We start from the raw sequence: 20,164 nt of genomic DNA, 5'->3' as shown, positions 1-20,164 counted from the left end.
AAGCTCCCGTGCAGCCCTATGAGGAAGCTCATTATTAAGTAGCCAACTTACTCGGGAGAAGCCACTGCCTTTTCCTCCGGAGTCATATAGCGCCCCCTGGTTGACACCACTGTGCCTGTCTGCTTACTTATCTGCAAATACAAGAGACAAGTTTCGATTTAAAGCTTCTTTCGTGACTGCAGGGATTCATCTTTTCTTGGTTCTTTCGGTAAAGTCACGTAGAAGGGAAATAATAAAAAATAAAACATTCTAAAATTAAATTCTCACGACGTTTCGGCCACAACACAAGCAGCCGTTCCTCGGGTGAAGACAGAGCTGTGTGAAAGACAGCGCTCCAATGGACACTGCTAAGCTTGGCAGCGTATTTTAAGCTGGGTGGGAGGAGAAGAGCGCCTTGGCAAAGGAGTTCACATATCAACAGAAGAATTTAGCATTGAATAAGCTGTGTTAATGTGAGAGAATTAGCAGGATGTTAAAGTCAGAAATTAGCATGTAACTATTTTATTATGTTTTATTTTTATTATTTCATTATTTCCCTTCTACGTGACTTTACATCATTGTCGTCGTTAGTACCTCCTCCTGCACTTGCACGAGGGTGATCTTGTTGCGACTTGCGGCAGGGATGTCGTTGATGTCCAGGTTGACCTGCACCTTCTCATGGGACGACTTCGCCATTCCGGCAATAACCTGCTGCACACACAAAGACAAAGATCCCCCGTATAGCCTTTAACAGACTGTTGGGGCAAGTGTCGTTCGGGAGCACATATGAAGGCTGGAACGGTACACGAGGGGGTGGGTGGCCAGCACCATGCCCGACTGCCCTTGTTGTCTTTAGTGGGGGTGTTTACACACCGCACCAGGTACTCATTTGAGGCAGAGTCGACCTAGGGAAGGCCCAGGAGCGGTTCAGATATTCGTCAATGGCGTTGGCCGTGAGCGGGAATCGAACCGGGGTCGCCGGGTTCATAGCGCGGCGCTCTAACCGCTCCCCATGCGCACAAGCGCACACACGCGCGCGCACACACACCATCAGTGGCCATCACTACACGCCAGAGGTCGCAACCGGGTACCCGATACCCGTACCCTACCCGATACCCGGCTAACCGTACCCGACCGGGTACGGGTACCCGTTTGCGACCCTGGTGCGGCCGGGTACGGGTAGGCCGTGAGTCACTGTTGAGTAACCGTTTGTAACTCATTTCCCAACGTCTTGTCTCTTCTCACAATTCAAGTTCCTAGAATCAATCCACCCGCGCCTGCAACATGGGTTCATCCCAGAGGTCGCAATCAGGTACCCGATACCCGTACCCTACCCGGCCGGGTACGGATAGGGTACGGGTACCCGTTTGCGACCCTGGTGCGGCCGGGTACGGGTAAGGAATCAAAACCCGTTTGCGACCTCTGCTACACGCTGGTGCGAGACATTGTGTTCTCCTATAATGTGGAAGTTGCGTTCCTGAAGAATAGCACGCGACCTAACCCAAAAAAACCTGTATTATGGATGATATTGGTCGCAAAAGCCTACGTGTTGAAGTGGCCTGATTGATCGTGGGCTAAGAATGACGGTGACGTTGACGACAAAGACGTTGTGGCTGGAGCCCGCACCGTGTCGTTGCCGGTCTTCACGCTCACGTTGGCGGGCGCCTTGAGCTTCCCCCTGGCCATCAGCATGTTGTTGATGCGCGCCGCAGCGGCGGCGGCGGCCTCAAGTGCACACGGGACCCGATCATCGCTGGTACCCGCCTCGTCCCACTTGCTCCGCCGCCTGCATCCATCCACCACCACCACGCACAGCGCGGAGAGACACCGTCAAAACATATTACACTACTATAAAGTCCATAACCAAGGGTTTTTTGTGTTAGATGGCGGAAATATAAATGTGTCATTAAACTCGTCGCTGCCTGCCACAGCCAATTCAGAATCAGAATATTTATTCATATAAAGCCCTTTGTCATAGATGTCCAGTAGTCGCGGGTCAGATTGTTTTTCCGTAATGGTTTGTCACGTAAACAAGACGTGCCAATTAGTTACTGTCTTCTTGGTTCTTTCGGTAAAGTCACGTAGAAGGGAAATAATAAAATAATAAAAATAAAACATAATAAAATACAATTCTCACGACGTTTCGGCCACAACGCAAGCAGCCGTCCTCAGGTGAAGAACAGGTCTGTCGGAAAGACAGCGTCTGAATGAGCACCACCACGCTTGGCAGCATATATTTAAGCTGGGTTTGCTTGGGATATGACGCGCTTGCTAGAACTTGTATGGGTCGGGATGAGTCCCCGCGTACACAATACTGTTACGACTCTAACAAGCCGTAACAGTATTGTGTGGAATGACCAGAAAATGTCACACTTCAGGAACATTCTTAGAAGGCAAAAACAAACTTCAATGGACAGGTTTTTAGTAAAACTCAAACCTGGTGAGCTTCAACCAGGTCCAAGTCAAGAAAAAGATAGAAAAGAGAAAAACCCCAGAATTTCAGCTTCCTGAAGTTTTAATGGAAGGGTATACGTAATTTTCGGTATAAGTCCTACCTTCTGGAACGAATTAACGACGTATACCGCGGTACCACTATATTATCAGAGCACGTTTGTTTAGATGTTTTGCCACAAGAAAGTGCGATGCCTTGCAATAGGCGTGTTGATTTGGTGTTTGAACATCTGAACACCTCCTGTTTCATCGGCAAAAAGGGTGAAGCCTATTCTTATTCTTTCACCATCTTTATCCTGCCAAAAATTTCCCACAGATACAGGATATATTTTACTGGTAGGAACCTCCTGGTTACACCAGCCCACAGGGAATTATTGTGTCCGTCCGTCGTGCAGGGAGGGGCTGGGTGGGGAGGGGTTGGGTGGGGAGGGTGGGAGGGGTGGGGCTGGGTGGGGAGGGGCTGGTCACCCCGTGGTGCCCTTATAAAACTCAACGTTTAACCTACTCACGCCGGCTTGTGCCCGCCCTCACAGTCGGCCATATTTGCGGAATACACCACGCCGCCGTTGACCCTGGCCATTGACCGAGCAACCCAACGTTCCTACCAGCTCCCTCCGCAGGAATGTGTTTGCTTTTGTGACCATAAACCTAGAAGGGCCCTTGGGTTCGATTCACCTTTCTGCGTGACGTTTTTACATTCTCAAACTGTTCTAACATGGCTTTCCTCCCACAGATAAAACATTTTACAGCATAAGCACACACTGCAACTGGTATTGGCCAAGCAACATCTCGATGCTGAGAAGTAACCTTACAAATAACTCCGTGGCAATTACATAACTCGAAATAATCATTAGCGTTGTTGTGGAAAACAGTATACTGCTCCAAATCCGTATCTTGAAATAAAAACATCTTACAACAGATCATCCACGTGGCCGTCTGGGAGTGTATAATTTCGGCAGCATTGATTAGACACAAGCAAACTATGGAGAAGTTTCGACATTCAGTGTTTCGTCAGCAGTCTAATACATCAATGCTGGTGCACTGCTGATCTTAACTGGCATGGACCGTACCTTTGTGATAACGATACTAAATTATATTATCATACCTGTCAATCTTTATCAGTGCCTACCTTATCACAGACCAATTCAGACTTTATTGGTCACCCGTGCCTTTATAAATCTCAACGTCCATCCCACAAAGTCCGTATTGAAACAGCTGAACGCCGTATGGACCTGAAAATTTTATTTTCCTGTACAAAAATACAGATAAACCGTAGGGTTGACAGCTATGTATTACACATAACTCAAAACTATCATTACTGTCGCTGTGGAAAATATAAATACGAATATGACACATCAACATCGAATCCCCACTTAAGACTTTGCAGGACCCTTTCGAAACAATTGAGGCTTTAAAGGCTTTCCTTGGTAGACACGTGTCATCATAGATTATGGTACACGTGTATTCTATTCTTGCGCCTGGCAATGTTGTCAGCAAGCTAAATGTGTACCCATCACTCACTGCTGATGTTATTCGTTCGTGGGTGTAGTTACATTACAACGTAACTACATAGTACAGGACATGTAGCTCTAACAGGCCCTGTTGTCAATCCACTTGCTGGATAGGGGTCTCCCCCACACCTGTGGGACCGTGGTGGCTTGATCAACCAGCATAGCCACTGGGGGGCTGCACTTTTACATCATCTAGATTGAAAACTAATTAATTTGGAACAGCTTTTTGTGTTTAGTTTGTTGTCACACACCCCCCGCACGTCCGATTAGCACAGTTGGCTACGGACGGTGCGAAAGAAGTTCAACGTACCCTCACACAGAGACCCACAGCCTCAGAGACCCACAAAGACGACCCACAGCCTCACACAGAAACGACCCACAGCCTCACACAGAAACGACCCACGGCCTCGCACAGAGACTCACAGACTCGCACAGAGACTCACAGACTCGCACAGAGACCCACAGACTCGCACAGAGGCCCACAGACTCGCACAGAGGCCCACAGACTCAGAGACCCACAGACTCACACAGGGACCCACAGACTCACACAGGGACCCAGACTCACACAGGGACCCACAGACTCGCACAGAGACCCACAGACTCGCACAGAAGCCCACAGACTCACAGAGACCCAGACTCACACAGACGACCCACAGACTCACACAGAGACCCACAGACTCACACAGAGACGACCCACGGACTCGCACAGAGACCCACAGACTCGCACAGAGGCCCACAGACTCGCACAGAGGCCCACAGACTCGCACAGAGGCCCACAGACTCGCACAGAGGCCCACAGACTCGCACAGAGGCCCACAGACTCACACAGGGACCCACAGACTCACACAGGGACCCACAGACTCGCACAGAGGCCCACAGACTCGCACAGAGGCCCACAGACTCAGAGACCCAGACTCACACAGGGACCCACAGCCTCACACAGAAACCCACAGACTCACACAGAGACGACCCACAGACTCACACAGAGACCCACAGACTCACACAGAGACCCACAACATCACAGAGACCCACAACATCACACAGCGACCCACAGACACACACAGAGACCCATAGACTCACAGAGACTCCTAGTTTGTTGCCCTTCCCCGAACCTCCGATTAGTGCGTAGAGAAGTTCAACGTACATACTTCACCAATTTAACACTTAAGCTTTCGCGACTTATATCCATAATAGTGTTTTTTTGGGTTAGATAGCGTAAAAATAAATGCGTCGTTAAACCCGCCACCACCAATTAGTAAGGTTTGTCACGTAAATATAAAATGCCAATTCGTTACTAGTACAGCACACTGGTGTGTTGGAAAGCAAAGCCACAACATTAAAAAACTGTATTATGGATATACTTCACCAAGCTGGCGAGACGCGGGTTGTTGAGAAGTCGGGGGGAGATCATCACACAACACGGAACACTCCACTAGATGTAGATACACACACCCCCATGAATATAAGATAACAATAATGTAGCTATTGAACATTTAAATCGCAAGGTATGAATACAATAACAGTTGAGAAGTCTGGGGGAGATCATAACACGGAACACCACACTACATACACACACACACTTATGAATATACGACAATAATAATGTAGAAAGGATAAAAATGTAGCTATTGAGCATTTAAATCGCAAGGTCGGGATGAATACAACAGTTGAGAAGTAGGGGGGAGCTCATCACACAACACGGAACACTACACTACAAAGACAAAGATCCCCGTATAGCCTTAACAGACTGTAGGGGCAAGTGCTGTTAGCGAGCACCTATGAAGGCCAGAACGGTACACGAGGGGGTGGGTGGCCAGCACCACGCCCGACCGCCTTTGTCTCCCCAGTGGCGATGTTTACACACCGCACCAGGTACTCATTTGAGGCTGAGTCGACCTAGGGGAGGCCCAGGACCGGTTCAGATAATCGTCACTGGGTGTTAGCCGTGAGCGGGAATCGAACCCGGGTCGCCAGGTTCATAGCGCAACGCGCTAACCGCTACACTACCGCTCCCCACTACACTACATACACAAACACACACACACACTCATGAATATAAGACAACAATAAAGTAGAAATAACATTTAAATCTTAAGATGTGGATACAACAACAACAGCCGTTCCGGGTGTAAAAGTGAAACTTAAAATGGCGAAGCCGTTGGCGTCACCACCAACAGCCGCGACTTTTCGCACAAACTCCACGAAAACCTCCCCTCGTGTCTCCTTCAAATTACGCAAACACATTCGTTACACACAAAATCGTCGCGTTACCACGCGCGAAATTACGACACGAAGGGAAGATTTAAAGAATAGCGACATCGGTGGGGGGAGCCGAGGTAGGCGATTGATGGTGAGGAGAGGGGGTGGGGGGGTTGGAAGGCCGCGAGACCTCCGTGGAGACGGAGCGACGGAATCGCCTCGCGTTTAGTTTCTACGCCGGAGCCGAATAAGATCGTTAACAACACACACACACGCAACGTACGTGTGTTACACATCCATCCAGCAGCGGACAGACCACGGCGTGACGACTAAATCACCTCAAAGCCTAAGGCCTACGCTTGAAGCCTTCGGCCTTCCGCTTTCTCAAAACAAATTCTCACCTCCTCCTCAGCAAATGCTCACGACAACACAAATCAATACAATCGCGCACGCAGGCTACTCACGCGGGTCTCAGCGAAGCCACCTCCGTGCTCATCTCCCTCACGCACGGCGCGTCCAGGGTACAGCGGGCCGCGTTCGTTCGCGCCCTTTGTCCGTCGGCCAAAATATCCCTGTGGCCCAACGAGGCGTATGACGTCACGGCGGCGGCGAGGGCGGCAGTGACGTCATCTAATTTGGCAGGGCGTGACGTCATGTAACCCGCACACGCTGCCATTGAGGGGCGGGCGCGTCGTGAACACTCGCAACACGCAATACCCCCCGCCAGGGAGACTGTGTGAGTCTGTGGGTGTCTGTGTGTGTCTGTGTGAGTCTGTGTGAGTCTGTGTGTGAGTCTGTGTGAGTCTGTGGGTGTCTGTGGGTGTCTGTGTGAGTCTGTGGGTGTCTGTGGGTGTCTGTGTGTGAGTCTGTGGGTGTCTGTGTGTGTCTGTGTGAGTCTGTGTGTGTCTGTGTGTGAGTCTGTGGGTGTCTGTGTGTGTCTGTGTGTGAGTATGTGGGTGTCTGTGTGAGTCTGTGGATGTCTGTGTGTGTCTGTGTGTGAGTATGTGGGTGTCTGTGTGAGTCTGTGGGTGTCTGTGTGAGTCTGTGGGTGTCTGTGTGAGTCTGTGGGTGTCTGTGTGAGTCTGTGTGTGTCTGTGTGTGAGTATGTGGGTGTCTGTGTGAGTCTGTGGGTGTCTGTGTGAGTCTGTGGGTGTCTGTGTGTGTCTGTGTGTGAGTATGTGGGTGTCTGTGTGAGTCTGTGGGTGTCTGTGGGTGTCTGTGGGTGTCTGTGTGAGTCTGTGGGTGTCTGTGTGAGTCTGTGGGTGTCTGTGGGTGTCTGTGTGTGAGTATGTGGGTGTCTGTGTGTGTCTGTGTGAGTCTGTGAGTGTCTGTGTGGGTGTCTGTGTGTGAGTCTGTGGGTGTCTGTGCGAGTCTGTGGGTGTCTGTGCGAGTCTGTGGGTGTCTGTGTGAGTGTCTGTGTGAGTCTGTGGGTGTCTGTGTGAGTCTGTTGGTGTCTGAGTGTCTGTGTGAGTCTGTGGGTGTCTGTGCGAGTCTGTGTGAGTCTGTGGGTGTCTGTGTGTGTCTGTGTGTGAGTATGTGGGTGTCTGTGTGAGTCTGTGGGTGTCTGTGGGTGTCTGTGGGTGTCTGTGTGAGTCTGTGGGTGTCTGTGTGAGTCTGTGGGTGTCTGTGGGTGTCTGTGTGTGAGTATGTGGGTGTCTGTGTGTGTCTGTGTGAGTCTGTGAGTGTCTGTGTGGGTGTCTGTGTGTGAGTCTGTGGGTGTCTGTGCGAGTCTGTGGGTGTCTGTGCGAGTCTGTGGGTGTCTGTGTGAGTGTCTGTGTGAGTCTGTGGGTGTCTGTGTGAGTCTGTTGGTGTCTGAGTGTCTGTGTGAGTCTGTGGGTGTCTGTGCGAGTCTGGGGGTGTATGTGTGAGTCTGTGGGTGTCTGTGTGTGTCTGTGTGAGTCTGTGGGTGTCTGTGTGAGTCTGTGGGTATCTGTGTGTCTGTGTGAGTCTTTGGGTGTCTGTGTGAGTCTGTGTGTGTCTGTGTGTGAGTATGTGGGTATCTGTGTGTGTCTGTGTGAGTCTGTGGGTGTCTGTGAGTGTCTGTGTGGGTGTCTGTGTGAGTCTGTGGGTGTCTGTGTGTGAGTCTGTGGGTGTCTGTGTGTGTCTGTGAGTGTCTGTGTGAGTCTGTAGGTGTCTGTGTGAGTCTGTGGGTGTCTGTGTGAGTCTGTGGGTGTCTGTGTGAGTCTGTAGGTGTCTGTGTGAGTCTGTAGGTGTCTGTGTGAGTCTGTGTGTGTCTGTGTGAATCTGTGGGTGTCTGTGTGAGTCTGTGGGTGTCTGTGTGAAACTGTGGGTGTCTGTGAGTTTGTGGGTGTCTGTGTGTGAGTCTGTGGGTGTCTGTGTGAGTCTGTGTGAGTCTGTGCGAGTCTGTGGGTGTCTCTATTACCACTGCAATCTCTGCCCGAAGAGGCCACTGTCATTTGGTAGACCATGACGTCATGTATCCCACCAAACACGCCTTGCACCCCAAGGTTCTCAATCCGTACCTGTCAACCCACACGGATTGGGGCCGTCCATAAATGACGTCACGCGATTTTGGACGATTTTTTACCCCCCCCTCCCTCGTCACACGGCGTCACAAAAAGTGAGCCCCCCACCCTCAAATATGACGTCACAAAGCTCTGCCACCCCCCCCCCCCCTCAAACCATATTTCCATTTGGAAAATAAAACATGCTTCAAATCGCTTCAAACTGTATTTATACTGGAGGAGGAATCTGATAAGCTCCAAAGCTCTTTTCCCACCACATGTCCAGTAGGGGCACGCACGGATTCAGGACGTTTCAACAACAGACGATACAAAAAAACAAACACGTCAGGAGTGTAAAGTATACGAAATGTAAACAAATAACTAAAAAAAAATATATCGTGTACGGAACCAAATAAAATGTTACTATTTCTTTTAAATCTTACCAGGTAATACCCACTGACCTATTCGCTTCTTTCTTCAAAATCGAGAGGATGCTAATGGTTCTGTAACTGTTTCATCAGTTTTGCTTTATTTTTGGAACAGAAGGATGCACCATTCTTTGAAGATCAGCATTTCAAATGTTCGTATGATCATTTTCTAAAAGCTAAAAAAATATAGTTTTTATTTTTACCAAGTAAGACCCACTGAGCTATACAGCTTCTTTTAAGAAGCAATCTGGCCACAAATGATAGCTCAACGAATTGGCTCATGATGAAATGTATAGCCGCCAAATACTCTAAAAGCATGTTTCTAAATTTGGAGGGGAAAACCGGAGGACCCGGAAAAAAATCCACGCGACCACGGGGAGCGAGACCACACGCAAACTCCAAATATACAGACGTCAGGGTCGGGATCGAACCCACTGCTGTGCACGAATAACTTTAAAAATATATACATATCGTGTACGGAACCAAATACAATGTTACTATTTATTTGAAATCTTACCAGGTAATACCCACTGAGCTATTAGCTTCTTTCTTCAAAATCGACTTGGCCACGAATGATAGCTCAACAAAGTGGCTTGTCACGTGTGCATGTATCGCAGCAGCAAAACAATCGAAGTTATTTTGGCCTTTAAAAGCACGTGGTCTTTAAAAGGTACAGTACAGTAGATGATCGGCGATGTTTTTGGGCAATGGTCCCTTCTACGTAGCACTTTAGAGAGGCGAGCGAGTAGCATTCGCATGGTTGGCTACGTACGGCGCGAAAGAAGTTCAACACGCATGTGTAGTGACTGACTCAGAGAGTAGGAGGCACTGATTAGCACTGGTCAACACACTTTTTATGGCATAAGGTATTCCAACGGTTCTAATGCAATTTTGGGGTGCTGATTCCAATTCTGGCCTCAGTTTTTGTCTATCACGTCAGGTTTTTTGAGATATCGAATATTGCATTTCCAATAAAAACTGCAAAAGAAAGATATTAAATAAATGTGGATATCTACGTGAAATGATATTATAAACACACTATCCTAAAAATACAGCACCATATTTTAACACTAAAGCAGTCACTGACTCGCAACAACTTGCAATCATAAGTGACAGTTAATTTCGGGTAAAAGCAATGATGATGATGAGAAAGAGACACGCAAACTCAAAATATACAACTGGCATCAGGGTCGGGATCGAACCCACGCACCTCCTGTCTACCAGGCGAGGTAGTTAACATCTCCTAGCCACCGTGATGATGATCATGAGAGAGAGAGACACGCAAACTCCAAATATACAGCAGCAGGCGTCAGGGTCGGGATCAAACCCACGACCTCCTGCATACCAGGCGAGGTAGTTAACATCTCCTAGCCACCGTGACGATGATGAGAGAGAGACACGCAAACTCCAAATATACAGCAGCAGGCCTCAGGGTCAGGATCGAACCCACGACCTCCTGTGTACCAGGCGAGGTAGTTAACATCCCCTAGCCACCGTGATGATGATGAGATAGAGAGACACGCAAACTCCACATATACAGCAGCAGGCGTCAGGGTCGGGATCGAACCCACGACCTCCTGCAAACCAGGCGAGGTAGTTAACATCCCCTAGCCACCGTGGCCCCTTAATGGTCTCATTCAAGCTCTCAACACTCACGAAAAGGCACAATTGGCAGTGGTAATCGAATCTTTATTGACCTGTGAGTGTCTGCGTACGTGTCGGGACCGTACAAACATACGGAGGGAGGCACAAGTGCCCCCCCACCACCAATCCACGCCAAACACGGCGCGTCCTGGCAGCCTCGTCAACAGCACCCACAGGGGCCGCCAACTGAAGAATCCGAAGAAGATGACGACGACGACGACGATCGAAGGTGACGATGGCGATTGCTGGTGACGGTGGCTGTGGCGGACGATTTCGGGGATTTATTTTTCTACGATCACGGCGATGCTGGTGGCGGCTACGATGATGTTATTGTCGATGATGACGACGATAACGACGATGATGATGATGATGACGATGATGATGATGACCATGATGACCATGATGACGATGATGATGATGATGACGATGATGACCATGATGACGATGATGATGACCATGATGACCATGATGACGATGATGACCATGATGACGATGATGATGATGACCATGATGACGATGATGACGATGATGATGATGACCATGATGACCATGATGACGATGATGACGATGATGATGATGATGACCATGATGACGATGATGATGATGATGACGATGATGACCATGATGACCATGATGACCATGATGACGATGATGATGACCATGATGACGATGATGACGATGATGATGACCATGATGACCATGATGACCATGATGACGATGATGATGATGATGACCATGATGACGATGATGATGACCATGATGACCATGATGACGATGATGACGATGATGATGACCATGATGACCATGATGACGATGATGATGATGATGACCATGATGATGATGATGATGACCATGATGACGATGATGATGACCATGATGACCATGATGACGATGATGATGACCATGATGACCATGATGACGATGATGATGACCATGATGACCATGATGACGATGATGATGATGACCATGATGACCATGATGACGATGATGATGACCATGATGACCATGATGACCATGATGACGATGATGATGACCACTCATCCGGTCTGTCTACTGGGAAGCTGCACGGTACGTGCGTATGCGCGACTGACGGGTCTCCATGTGAGTCTGTGGGTGTCTGTGTGAGTCTGCGGGTGTTTATGTGAGTCTGCGGGTGTCTGTGTGAGTCTGCGGGTGTCTGTGCGAGTCTGTGGGTGTCTGTGTGAGTCTGTGGGTGTCTGTGCGAGTCTGTGGGTGTCTGTGCGAGTCTGTGTGAGTCTGTGGGTGTCTGTGTGAGTCTGTGGGTGTCTGTGTGAGTCTGTGGGTGTCTGTGCGAGTCTGTGGGTGTCTGTGTGAATCTGTGGGTGTCTGTGTGAATCTGTGGGTGTCTGTGTGAATCTGTGGGTGTCTGTGGGTGTCTGTGTGAGTCTGTGGGTGTTTGTATGAGTCTGTGAGTGTCTGTGTGAGTCTGTGCGTGTCTGTGTGAGTCTGTGGGTGTCTGTGGGTGTCTGTGGGTGTCTGTCAGAGTTGTGGGTGTCTGTGCGAGTCTGCGGGTGTCTCTGTTACCCCCGAAATCTCTGCCCGAAGACGCCACTCTACTGCCCACGCAACAACAGCAAAATGATCAAGGGTGAACGGGCGGGAAAAGTGCCGAGCGAAATTCGGCGGTTCATCCCGGCGACGGCACAAGCGGTGCCAGTGGCACCAGCGGCACCACGCCTCCGGGGCAATCTGCCTCTCTTCACTTCATCTCCAGCAGCGCGGTCATCTCCGGCACAACCTAAACAACAACAACAACACAACAACAACAACAGCAGCCGCTGTTTACCATTCACCTGCACAGAGACAAAGATCCTGCCCACACCCCCCCCCCCCCGCCCCCGCCCCCCCCCCCCCGTATAGTCTTGAACAGATAAAACTCGTCAACACAATTTTTCTGACATAAGGTATTCCAACGGGTTTAATGTAATTTTGGGGTGCTGATTCCAAATCAGTTTTTGTCTATCACGTCAGGTTTTTGAGATATCAAATATTGCATTTTCCATAAAAACTGCGGAAGAAAAATATTAAATAAATGTGGATATCTACATAAAATTATATTATAAACACACCATATTTTAACACTAAAGCAGTCACTGACTCGCAACAACTTGCACTCATAAGTGACAGAGTTAATTTCGGGTAAAATCAATGAAAATGGGGTATGCCGATAGCATAAAAAATTAACCCGTAAAAACAAAATTTTTCACTCTAAATCCTTTATATGCGTGGCGGCTAGAGTCCTCTCGTCCTCTGGCTTGAGATGGCTGCCACCTATGGGTCAGATGATTGTCTGCCAGCATTAAGCAATTGGCAATGCAATATTTATTTATTTTTCCCTAAACAGTGTAACATTTTGGAAACAAAATTTCACGAAAATTAATTGTCACGCACAACGAGTCTGTGTGCAAAATGTCAGCTCGATTGGATCACGGGAAGTGGGTTAAAAAACGACCTAAAGATTTGCACGGTCGTAAGCAAGCAAGCAAGCACGCAAGCACGCAAGCAAGCGAACTTAATATAAAGGATTTAAAAATGAGATGTGATAGAGCAAATCTGAGATCAGATTTGGAATCGGCACCCTGAAATTAGTCTAGAACAGCTGCAAAAGTCCAGACCAGAAAAACACGTTTTTTTTTGTTGTTGACCAGTGTAATAGGGGCAAGTGCTGTTAGCGAGTAGCACCGATGAAGGCCGGCATGGCACACGAGGGGGTGGGTGGCCAGCACCACGCCCGGCCGCCTTTGTCTCCCCTGAGTGTGTCAACATCGCCACGAGATGCTCATAGCAGAGGGGGCATGTGGACCGGCTCCCGTAATCGTCGCCGGTGTTTTGGCCGTGAGTGGGAATCGATTTTGGGTCGCCGGGTTCGTAGTGCAGCGCGCCAATCGCTCCCCGCCAACTAACCTATGAAGGTATGTTCACTCCTCCGCACTGCGGATACAAAACCGCTCTGCTTATTTCATCTATGGATCTGTGTGCGGGTTTAGGGATCTCTATGTGAGTCTATGGGTCTCTGTGTGAGTCTATGGATCTCTGTGTGAGTCTATGGGTCTCTGTGTGAGTCTATGGGTCTCTGTGTGTGTCTATGGGTCTCTGTGTGTGTCTATGGGTCTCTGTGTGTGTCTATGGATCTCTATGTGAGTCTATGGGTCTCTGTGTGAGTCTATGGGTCTCTGTGTGTGTCTATGGGTCTCTATGTGAGTCTATGGATCTCTATGTGTGTCCATGTTTGTCTACGTGAGTTCATGGTGAATGAGGGGCGGCTGACTGAGCAGGTCACCTTGAAGAGGTCGGCCACGATACCAAAGTCGGCCACCTGGAAAATCGGCGCCTCCGGGTCTTTGTTGATGGCAACGATGGTCTGCACACGGACACAAGACAAAGCCACAGATCCACCGTGTACGCGCGTAAGCGCGTTGATCTTCTACCGCACCGCACGTAGCCAGCCGTGCTCATCGAAGTGTACCGGGGGGACGGGCAACACAACTAAACTGCGAAAAATTGCTGGAAAAGAAATTCGTTCTCGAACCAGATTTAAAAGCGCACGGCTCCAGCGGCTTCCTAGCATGGGAAGAAGAGCGTTCCAGACGGCCGCAGACGCGCGTCCGAAAGCGCGCGATGCGGTGAGCGTCTTTATTCGACGGCGAGCTGGTATAGCCTTTAACGGACTGCTGGGGAAAGTGCTGTTGACTAGCAGCTTTGAATGCTGTAACGGCACACTTAGGGGGTAGGTGGCCAAACACCACGCCCAGCCACCTTTGTCTCCCCAGTGATGATGTTTTGTTTACACACCGCCCCAGCGACTCATTTAAGGCTGCATCGAGCTCGGGTTGCCGGGTTCATAGATCAGTTCGTTCAACCACTGCGCCACCCAATGGCAGAGCCAGGATTTTCAGGTAGAGGTGGGCAAGCCCTCCAGCAATGAAAAATGATAGAGGAGTTGTTAGTAAGTAAGGACTTGTCCCTTGCTGTTTATTCGACGCGTGTGCGGCGATGACGCAGCCGTCGATCGAGGGTCGAATTCGAACCACGTTGTGCGATCGTCATCGCGCTCGCTGAAGGTGTTGATGCCTTCAGGGAAGTCGTGTATCTTCTTGGTTCTTTCGGTAAAGTCACGTAGAAGGGAAGTAATAAAATAATAAAAATTCAAACATTATAAAATGGAAGTCGTGCCCTGTATACGCACCTGCGCACAATTCTGTGAGTCGCTTACAACCGCTTTGCCGTTACTTATTGACAATTATGGAGTTAGAATATTGTCCTATCATCTCATAGAGTGCCTTGGCACGTAATAATATGCTGCATCACAGTGGCAGTGGGGGTCGCAAAATGCCGATTTATTACTAATAAACCCCAATGATCCGATGGAAAATAGGGATTTGATCGGATCATTAGGGGGGGGACGTGCCACCCCACCCGCCCCCCACCGTCAGTGTTCATGAATAACCTTCTCCTGGTCTGAAACCACATTGGGGCTCCGCAAGCCTCTCCTCGGCGTGTCTGGCAAGGCGACGTTGACTAATCCCTACCAGGACCTTTCCCCGGCGGTACTTGCAATTGGTGCAGTCCTCCCCTTTTAGGGGGGAGCACGTGCCACCCACCCCCCCCCCCACTGGCGCCACCGCTCCAGGTGGCGGCCTGCGTCGCGCTCCCACGGCCTCAGCGGGACCAGCCGAGGCCTTGGGAGGTCGACGCGACAGCCGCCCACCGACTCCGCTGCAGAGGTCGCAAACGGGTTTTGATTCCTTACCCGTACCCGGCCGCACCAGGGTCGCAAACGGGTACCCGTACCCGGCCGGGTACGGGTAGCCGGGTGTCGGGTAGGGTACGGGTATCGGGTACCCGGTTGCGACCTCTGCTCCGGTGTGACCACGCGGTGCCGTGCAGAATCCCGACACGGAGACAGCGGCGCCCCGGGGCACTTCGAGTGCGGAAACGGAGGACGCAGGAACTCACTGCGGGCTGATGGCCGCTCAGTCACGTAAAAAAAATCAGTCGCTAAAAAAAAAAAAATCAGTCGCTAAAAAAAAAATCTTATTATCATTTTTCGATTTAAAGCTTTCGTTAATGCAGGGATTCATATTCTTGGTTCTTTCGGTAAAGTCACGTAGAAGGGAAATAATAAAAGAATAAAAATGAAACAATAAAATTCTCACGACGTTTCGACTGCAACACAAGCAATCGTCATCGGGGTGTGAAAACCACGGCAAGACAATTTGACCGCCACTTTTTTCAAATTGTCTTGCCGTGGTTTTCACACCTGATGACGATTGCTGGTGTTGCAGTCGAAACGTCGTGAGAGTTTTATTTTTTGATTTTTATTTTATTATTTTACTTATTTTTGTTTAAGCAAGGGGAGCAATCCAGAGGGCTCGGAGAAAAACCCACGCACAGTAGGGGAGAGGATCCAAACTCCTCCTCACGCAAAGGAACCTGAGTTGGACACCGACCCCAGCAACTTGTTGCTGTGCGTCGCGAGCCTCACCGCCCTGCCACATACAAACGAATGCGAGTTGTTGTTTGTTGTTGTTGTTACCTTGCTGTCCTTCATTCCTGCCAAGTGCTGGATAGCGCCAGAGATGCCCACCGCGATGTACAGCTCCTACACACGGTGGGGACAAGGCGGGGACAAGGTGGGGACACATTGAGTTCACGGTGGGGGACAGGGTGGGGACACGGTGGGGACACGGTGGGGACACGGCGGGGACAAGGCGGGGGACACATTGAGTTCACGGCGGGGACAGGGTGGGGACACGGTGGGGACACGGTGGGGACACGGTGGGGACACGGTGGGGACAAGGCGGGGACACGGTGGGGGACACGGTGGGGACACGGTGGAGACACGGTGGGGACACGGTGGGGACACGGTGGGGACACGGTGGGGACACGGTGGGGACAAGGCGGGGACACGGTGGGGACACGGTGGGGACACGGTGGGGACACGGTGGGGACACGGTGGGGACACGGTGGGGACAAGGCGGGGGACACGGTGGGGACACGGTGGGGACACGGTGGGGACACGGCGGGGACAAGGCGGGGGACACATTGAGTTCACGGCGGGGACAGGGTGGGGACACGGTGGGGGACACGGTGGGGGACACGGTGGGGGACACGGTGGGGACACGGTGGGGACAAGGTGGAGACACGGTGGGGACACGGTGGAGACACGGTGGGGACAGGGTGGGGACACGGTGGGGACACGGTGGGGACACGGTGGGGACAGGGTGGGGACACGGTGGGGACACGGTGGGGGACACGGTGGGGACACGGTGGAGACACGGTGGGGACACGGTGGGGACACGGTGGGGACACGGTGGGGACAAGGTGGAGACACGGTGGGGACACGGTGGAGACACGGTGGGGACAGGGTGGGGGACACGGTGGGGACACGGTGGGGACACGGTGGGGACAGGGTGGGGACACGGTGGGGACACGGTGGGGACACGGTGGGGACAAGGTGGAGACACGGTGGGGACACGGTGGAGACACGGTGGGGACAGGGTGGGGACACGGTGGGGACACGGTGGGGACACGGTGGGGACAGGGTGGGGACACGGTGGGGACACGGTGGGGACACGGTGGGGACAAGGTGGAGACACGGTGGGGACACGGTGGAGACACGGTGGGGACAGGGTGGGGACACGGTGGGGACACGGTGGGGACACGGTGGGGACAGGGTGGGGACACGGTGGGGACACGGTGGGGACACGGTGGGGACACGGTGGAGACACGGTGGGGACACGGTGGGGACACGGTGGGGACAAGGTGGAGACACGGTGGGGACACGGTGGAGACACGGTGGGGACAGGGGTGGGGACACGGTGGGGACACGGTGGGGACACGGTGGCGACAGGGTGGGGACACGGTGGGGACACGGTGGGGACACGGTGGGGACAAGGTGGAGACACGGTGGGGACACGGTGGAGACACGGTGGGGACAGGGTGGGGACACGGTGGTGACACGGTGGGGACACCGGTGGGGACAGGGTGGGGACACGGTGGGGACACGGTGGGGACACGGTGGGGACACGGTGGAGACACGGTGGGGACACGGTGGAGACACGGGTGGGGACAGGGTGGGGACACGGTGGGGACACGGTGGGGACACGGTGGGGACACGGTGGGGACAGGGTGGGGACACGGTGGGGACACGGTGGGGACACGGTGGGGACACGGTGGGGACACGGTGGGGACAGGGTGGGGACACGGTGGGGACACGGTGGGGACACAGTGGGGACACGGTGGGGACAAGGCGGGGACAGGGTGGGGACAGGGTGGGGACACGGTGGGGACAGGGTGGGGACACGATGGGGACACGGTGGGGACAGGGTGGGGACACGGTGGGGGACACGGTGGAGACAAGGTGGGGACAAGGTGGGGACAAGGCGGGGACAGGGTGGGGACACGGTGGGGACACGGTGGGGACAGGGTGGGGACACGGTGGGGGACAGGGTGGGACACGGTGGGGACACGGTGGGGACAGGGTGGGGACACGGTGGGGACAAGGTGGGGACACGGTGGGGACAGGGTGGGGGACACGGTGGGGACACGGTGGAGACACCGGTGGGGACAAGTGGGGACACGGTGGGGACACGGTGGGGACACGGTGGGGACACGGTGGGGACAAGGTGGGGACACGGTGGGGACAAGGTGGGGACAAGGTGGGGACACGGTGGGGGACGCGACTAAACTTTCTATCTCACCAGACAGGTGGGGGGGGTGGGTGGAGTGTTGGGGGGGGTGGGTGGAGTGGTGGGGGGGTGGGTGGGTGGAGTGGTGGGGGGGTGGGTGGGTGGATGGGTGGAGTGGTGGGGGGGTGGAGTGGTGGGGGAAGGTAGGTGGGTGGAGTGGTGGGGGGGTGGGTGGGTGGAGTGGTGGGGGGGTGGGTGGGTGGAGTGGTGGGGGGGGGGTGGAGGGTGGGTGGGTGGAGTGGTGGGGGGGTGGGTGGGGGGGATGGGGGGGTGGGTGGGGGGGATGGGGGGGTGGGTGGGTAGTGGAGTGGTGGGAGAGTGGGTGGGTGGAGTGGTGGGGGGGTGGGTGGAGTGGTGGGTGGAGTGGTGGGGGGGTGGGTGGTGGGGGGGTGGGTGGTGGGTGGGTGGGAGTGGTGGGTGGGTGGAGTGGTGGGTGGAGTGGTGGGTGGGTGGAGTGGTGGGTGGAGTGGTGGGTGGAGTGGTGGGTGGGTGGAGTGGTGGGTGGAGTGGTGGGTGGAGTGGTGGGTGGGTGGAGTGGTGAAGTGGTGGGTGGAGTGGTGGGTGGGTGGAGTGGTGGATGGGTGGGTGGAGTGGTGGGTGGGTGGAGTGGTGGGTGGGTGGGTGGAGTGGTGAAGTGGTGGGTGGAGTGGTGGGTGGGTGGAGTGGTGGGTGGAGTGGTGGGTGGGTGGGGTGGTGGGGGGGGGTGGGTGGAGTGGTGGGTGGGTGGAGTGGTGGGTGGGTGGAGTGGTGGGTGGGTGGGGTGGTGGGGGGGTGGGTGGAGTGGTGGGTGGAGTGGTGGGTGGGTGGAGTGGTGGGTGGGTGGGGGGGGTGGGGTGGAGTGGTGGGTGGGGTAGAGTGGGGGGGGTGGGTGGGGTGGGAGTAGTGGTGGGTGTGTGGGTGGAGTGGTGGGTGGGTGGGGGGGGGTGGGTGGAGTGGTGGGTGGGTGGAATGGTGGGTGGGTGGAGTGGTGGGTGGAGTGGTGGGTGGTGGGTGGAGTGGTGGGGTGGGTGGATGGAGTGGTGGGTGGAGTGGTGGGTGGGTGAGTGGTGGGTGGAGTGGTGGGTGGGTGGATGGAGTGGTGGGTGGAGTGGTGGGTGGGTGGAGTGGTGGGTGGAGTGGTGGGGTGGGTGGAGTGGTGGGTGGGTGGGTGGAATGGTGGGGTGTGTGGGTGGGGTGTTGGGGTGTCTCTGCCCGTCCGTGTGCGGCAGAGGCGACGGGGGTGACGGGCCGGAGCGGGGCCACTCACCGGGGCGACCATCTTGCCTGTCTGGCCGACTTGCATGTCGTTGGGCACGAAGCCAGCGTCCACGGCGGCGCGTGACGCTCCCACTGTGCCACGAGGGGGGGGGGGGGGGGGGGGGGGGAGGAGGGGGGGGGAGGAGGGGGGGGGGGGAGGAGGAGGGGGGAGGGGGGTCAGAGCGAGGGTGGCGGACGCTGGGACGGTTTCAATGTTGTCGGCAGCGGGTCGCAAACCGGTTGTTGGTTTTGTTTTGGGGAGGGGGGGGGGGTGAGGGAGATCTTTTGCCGTTTTGGGAGGGGGGGGGGGTGAGGGAGATCTTTTGCCAGAACGATTTGATCAGATTTTGTAAAAAAAAAAAACGCGCAGCCTCCAGTGCCACCTAGAGCACGTGGCTTTCACAGTGCCCCACGCACAGTGCACACGCACACGCGTGTTGTGGCTCCGTGTAGCCCCATCCCCCCTGTGACCCCGTCACCCCGTGACCCCGTCCCCCCCGTCCCCCCGGTGACCCCATCCCTCTGTGACCACCGTCCCC

General features: G+C 53.4%; 2 protein-coding genes across 6 annotated transcripts in view; both read right to left on the bottom strand.

Annotated features, from left to right (window-relative positions):
* The window catches only part of KHDC4 (KH domain containing 4, pre-mRNA splicing factor), a 43,253-nt gene extending 36,443 nt beyond the window's left edge, over nucleotides 1-6,810 (bottom strand). For 2 of the 5 annotated variants that reach the window (XM_078622731.1, XM_078622735.1), the window contains exons 1-4: nucleotides 6,605-6,810; nucleotides 1,606-1,765; nucleotides 574-690; nucleotides 52-131 (exon numbers count right to left, since the gene is read on the bottom strand). In XM_078622731.1, the coding sequence (XP_078478857.1) occupies nucleotides 52-131; nucleotides 574-690; nucleotides 1,606-1,765; nucleotides 6,605-6,795 (548 nt within the window). In that variant the 5' untranslated portion in view covers nucleotides 6,796-6,810. The remainder of the gene's footprint in view (nucleotides 1-51; nucleotides 132-573; nucleotides 691-1,605; nucleotides 1,766-6,604) is intronic. The other 3 variants (XM_078622732.1, XM_078622733.1, XM_078622734.1) reach the window with 3 other exon arrangements.
* A 5,135-nt stretch (nucleotides 6,811-11,945) lies between these two features.
* The window catches only part of ETFA (electron transfer flavoprotein subunit alpha), an 18,708-nt gene continuing 10,489 nt past the window's right edge, over nucleotides 11,946-20,164 (bottom strand). Inside the window, 4 exon segments of the mRNA XM_078622729.1 lie at nucleotides 11,946-12,436; nucleotides 13,979-14,059; nucleotides 16,235-16,300; nucleotides 19,636-19,722. Coding sequence (XP_078478855.1) covers nucleotides 12,398-12,436; nucleotides 13,979-14,059; nucleotides 16,235-16,300; nucleotides 19,636-19,722 — 273 coding nt within the window. The 3' untranslated portion in view covers nucleotides 11,946-12,397.

The sequence above is a fragment of the Lampetra planeri genome, unplaced genomic scaffold (genome assembly GCF_965212315.1).
Source record: "Lampetra planeri unplaced genomic scaffold, kcLamPlan1.2.h2 scaffold_175, whole genome shotgun sequence".
NCBI classification, from domain to species: Eukaryota; Metazoa; Chordata; class Hyperoartia; order Petromyzontiformes; family Petromyzontidae; genus Lampetra; species Lampetra planeri.
This window is presented reverse-complemented; position numbering and strand designations above follow the sequence as displayed.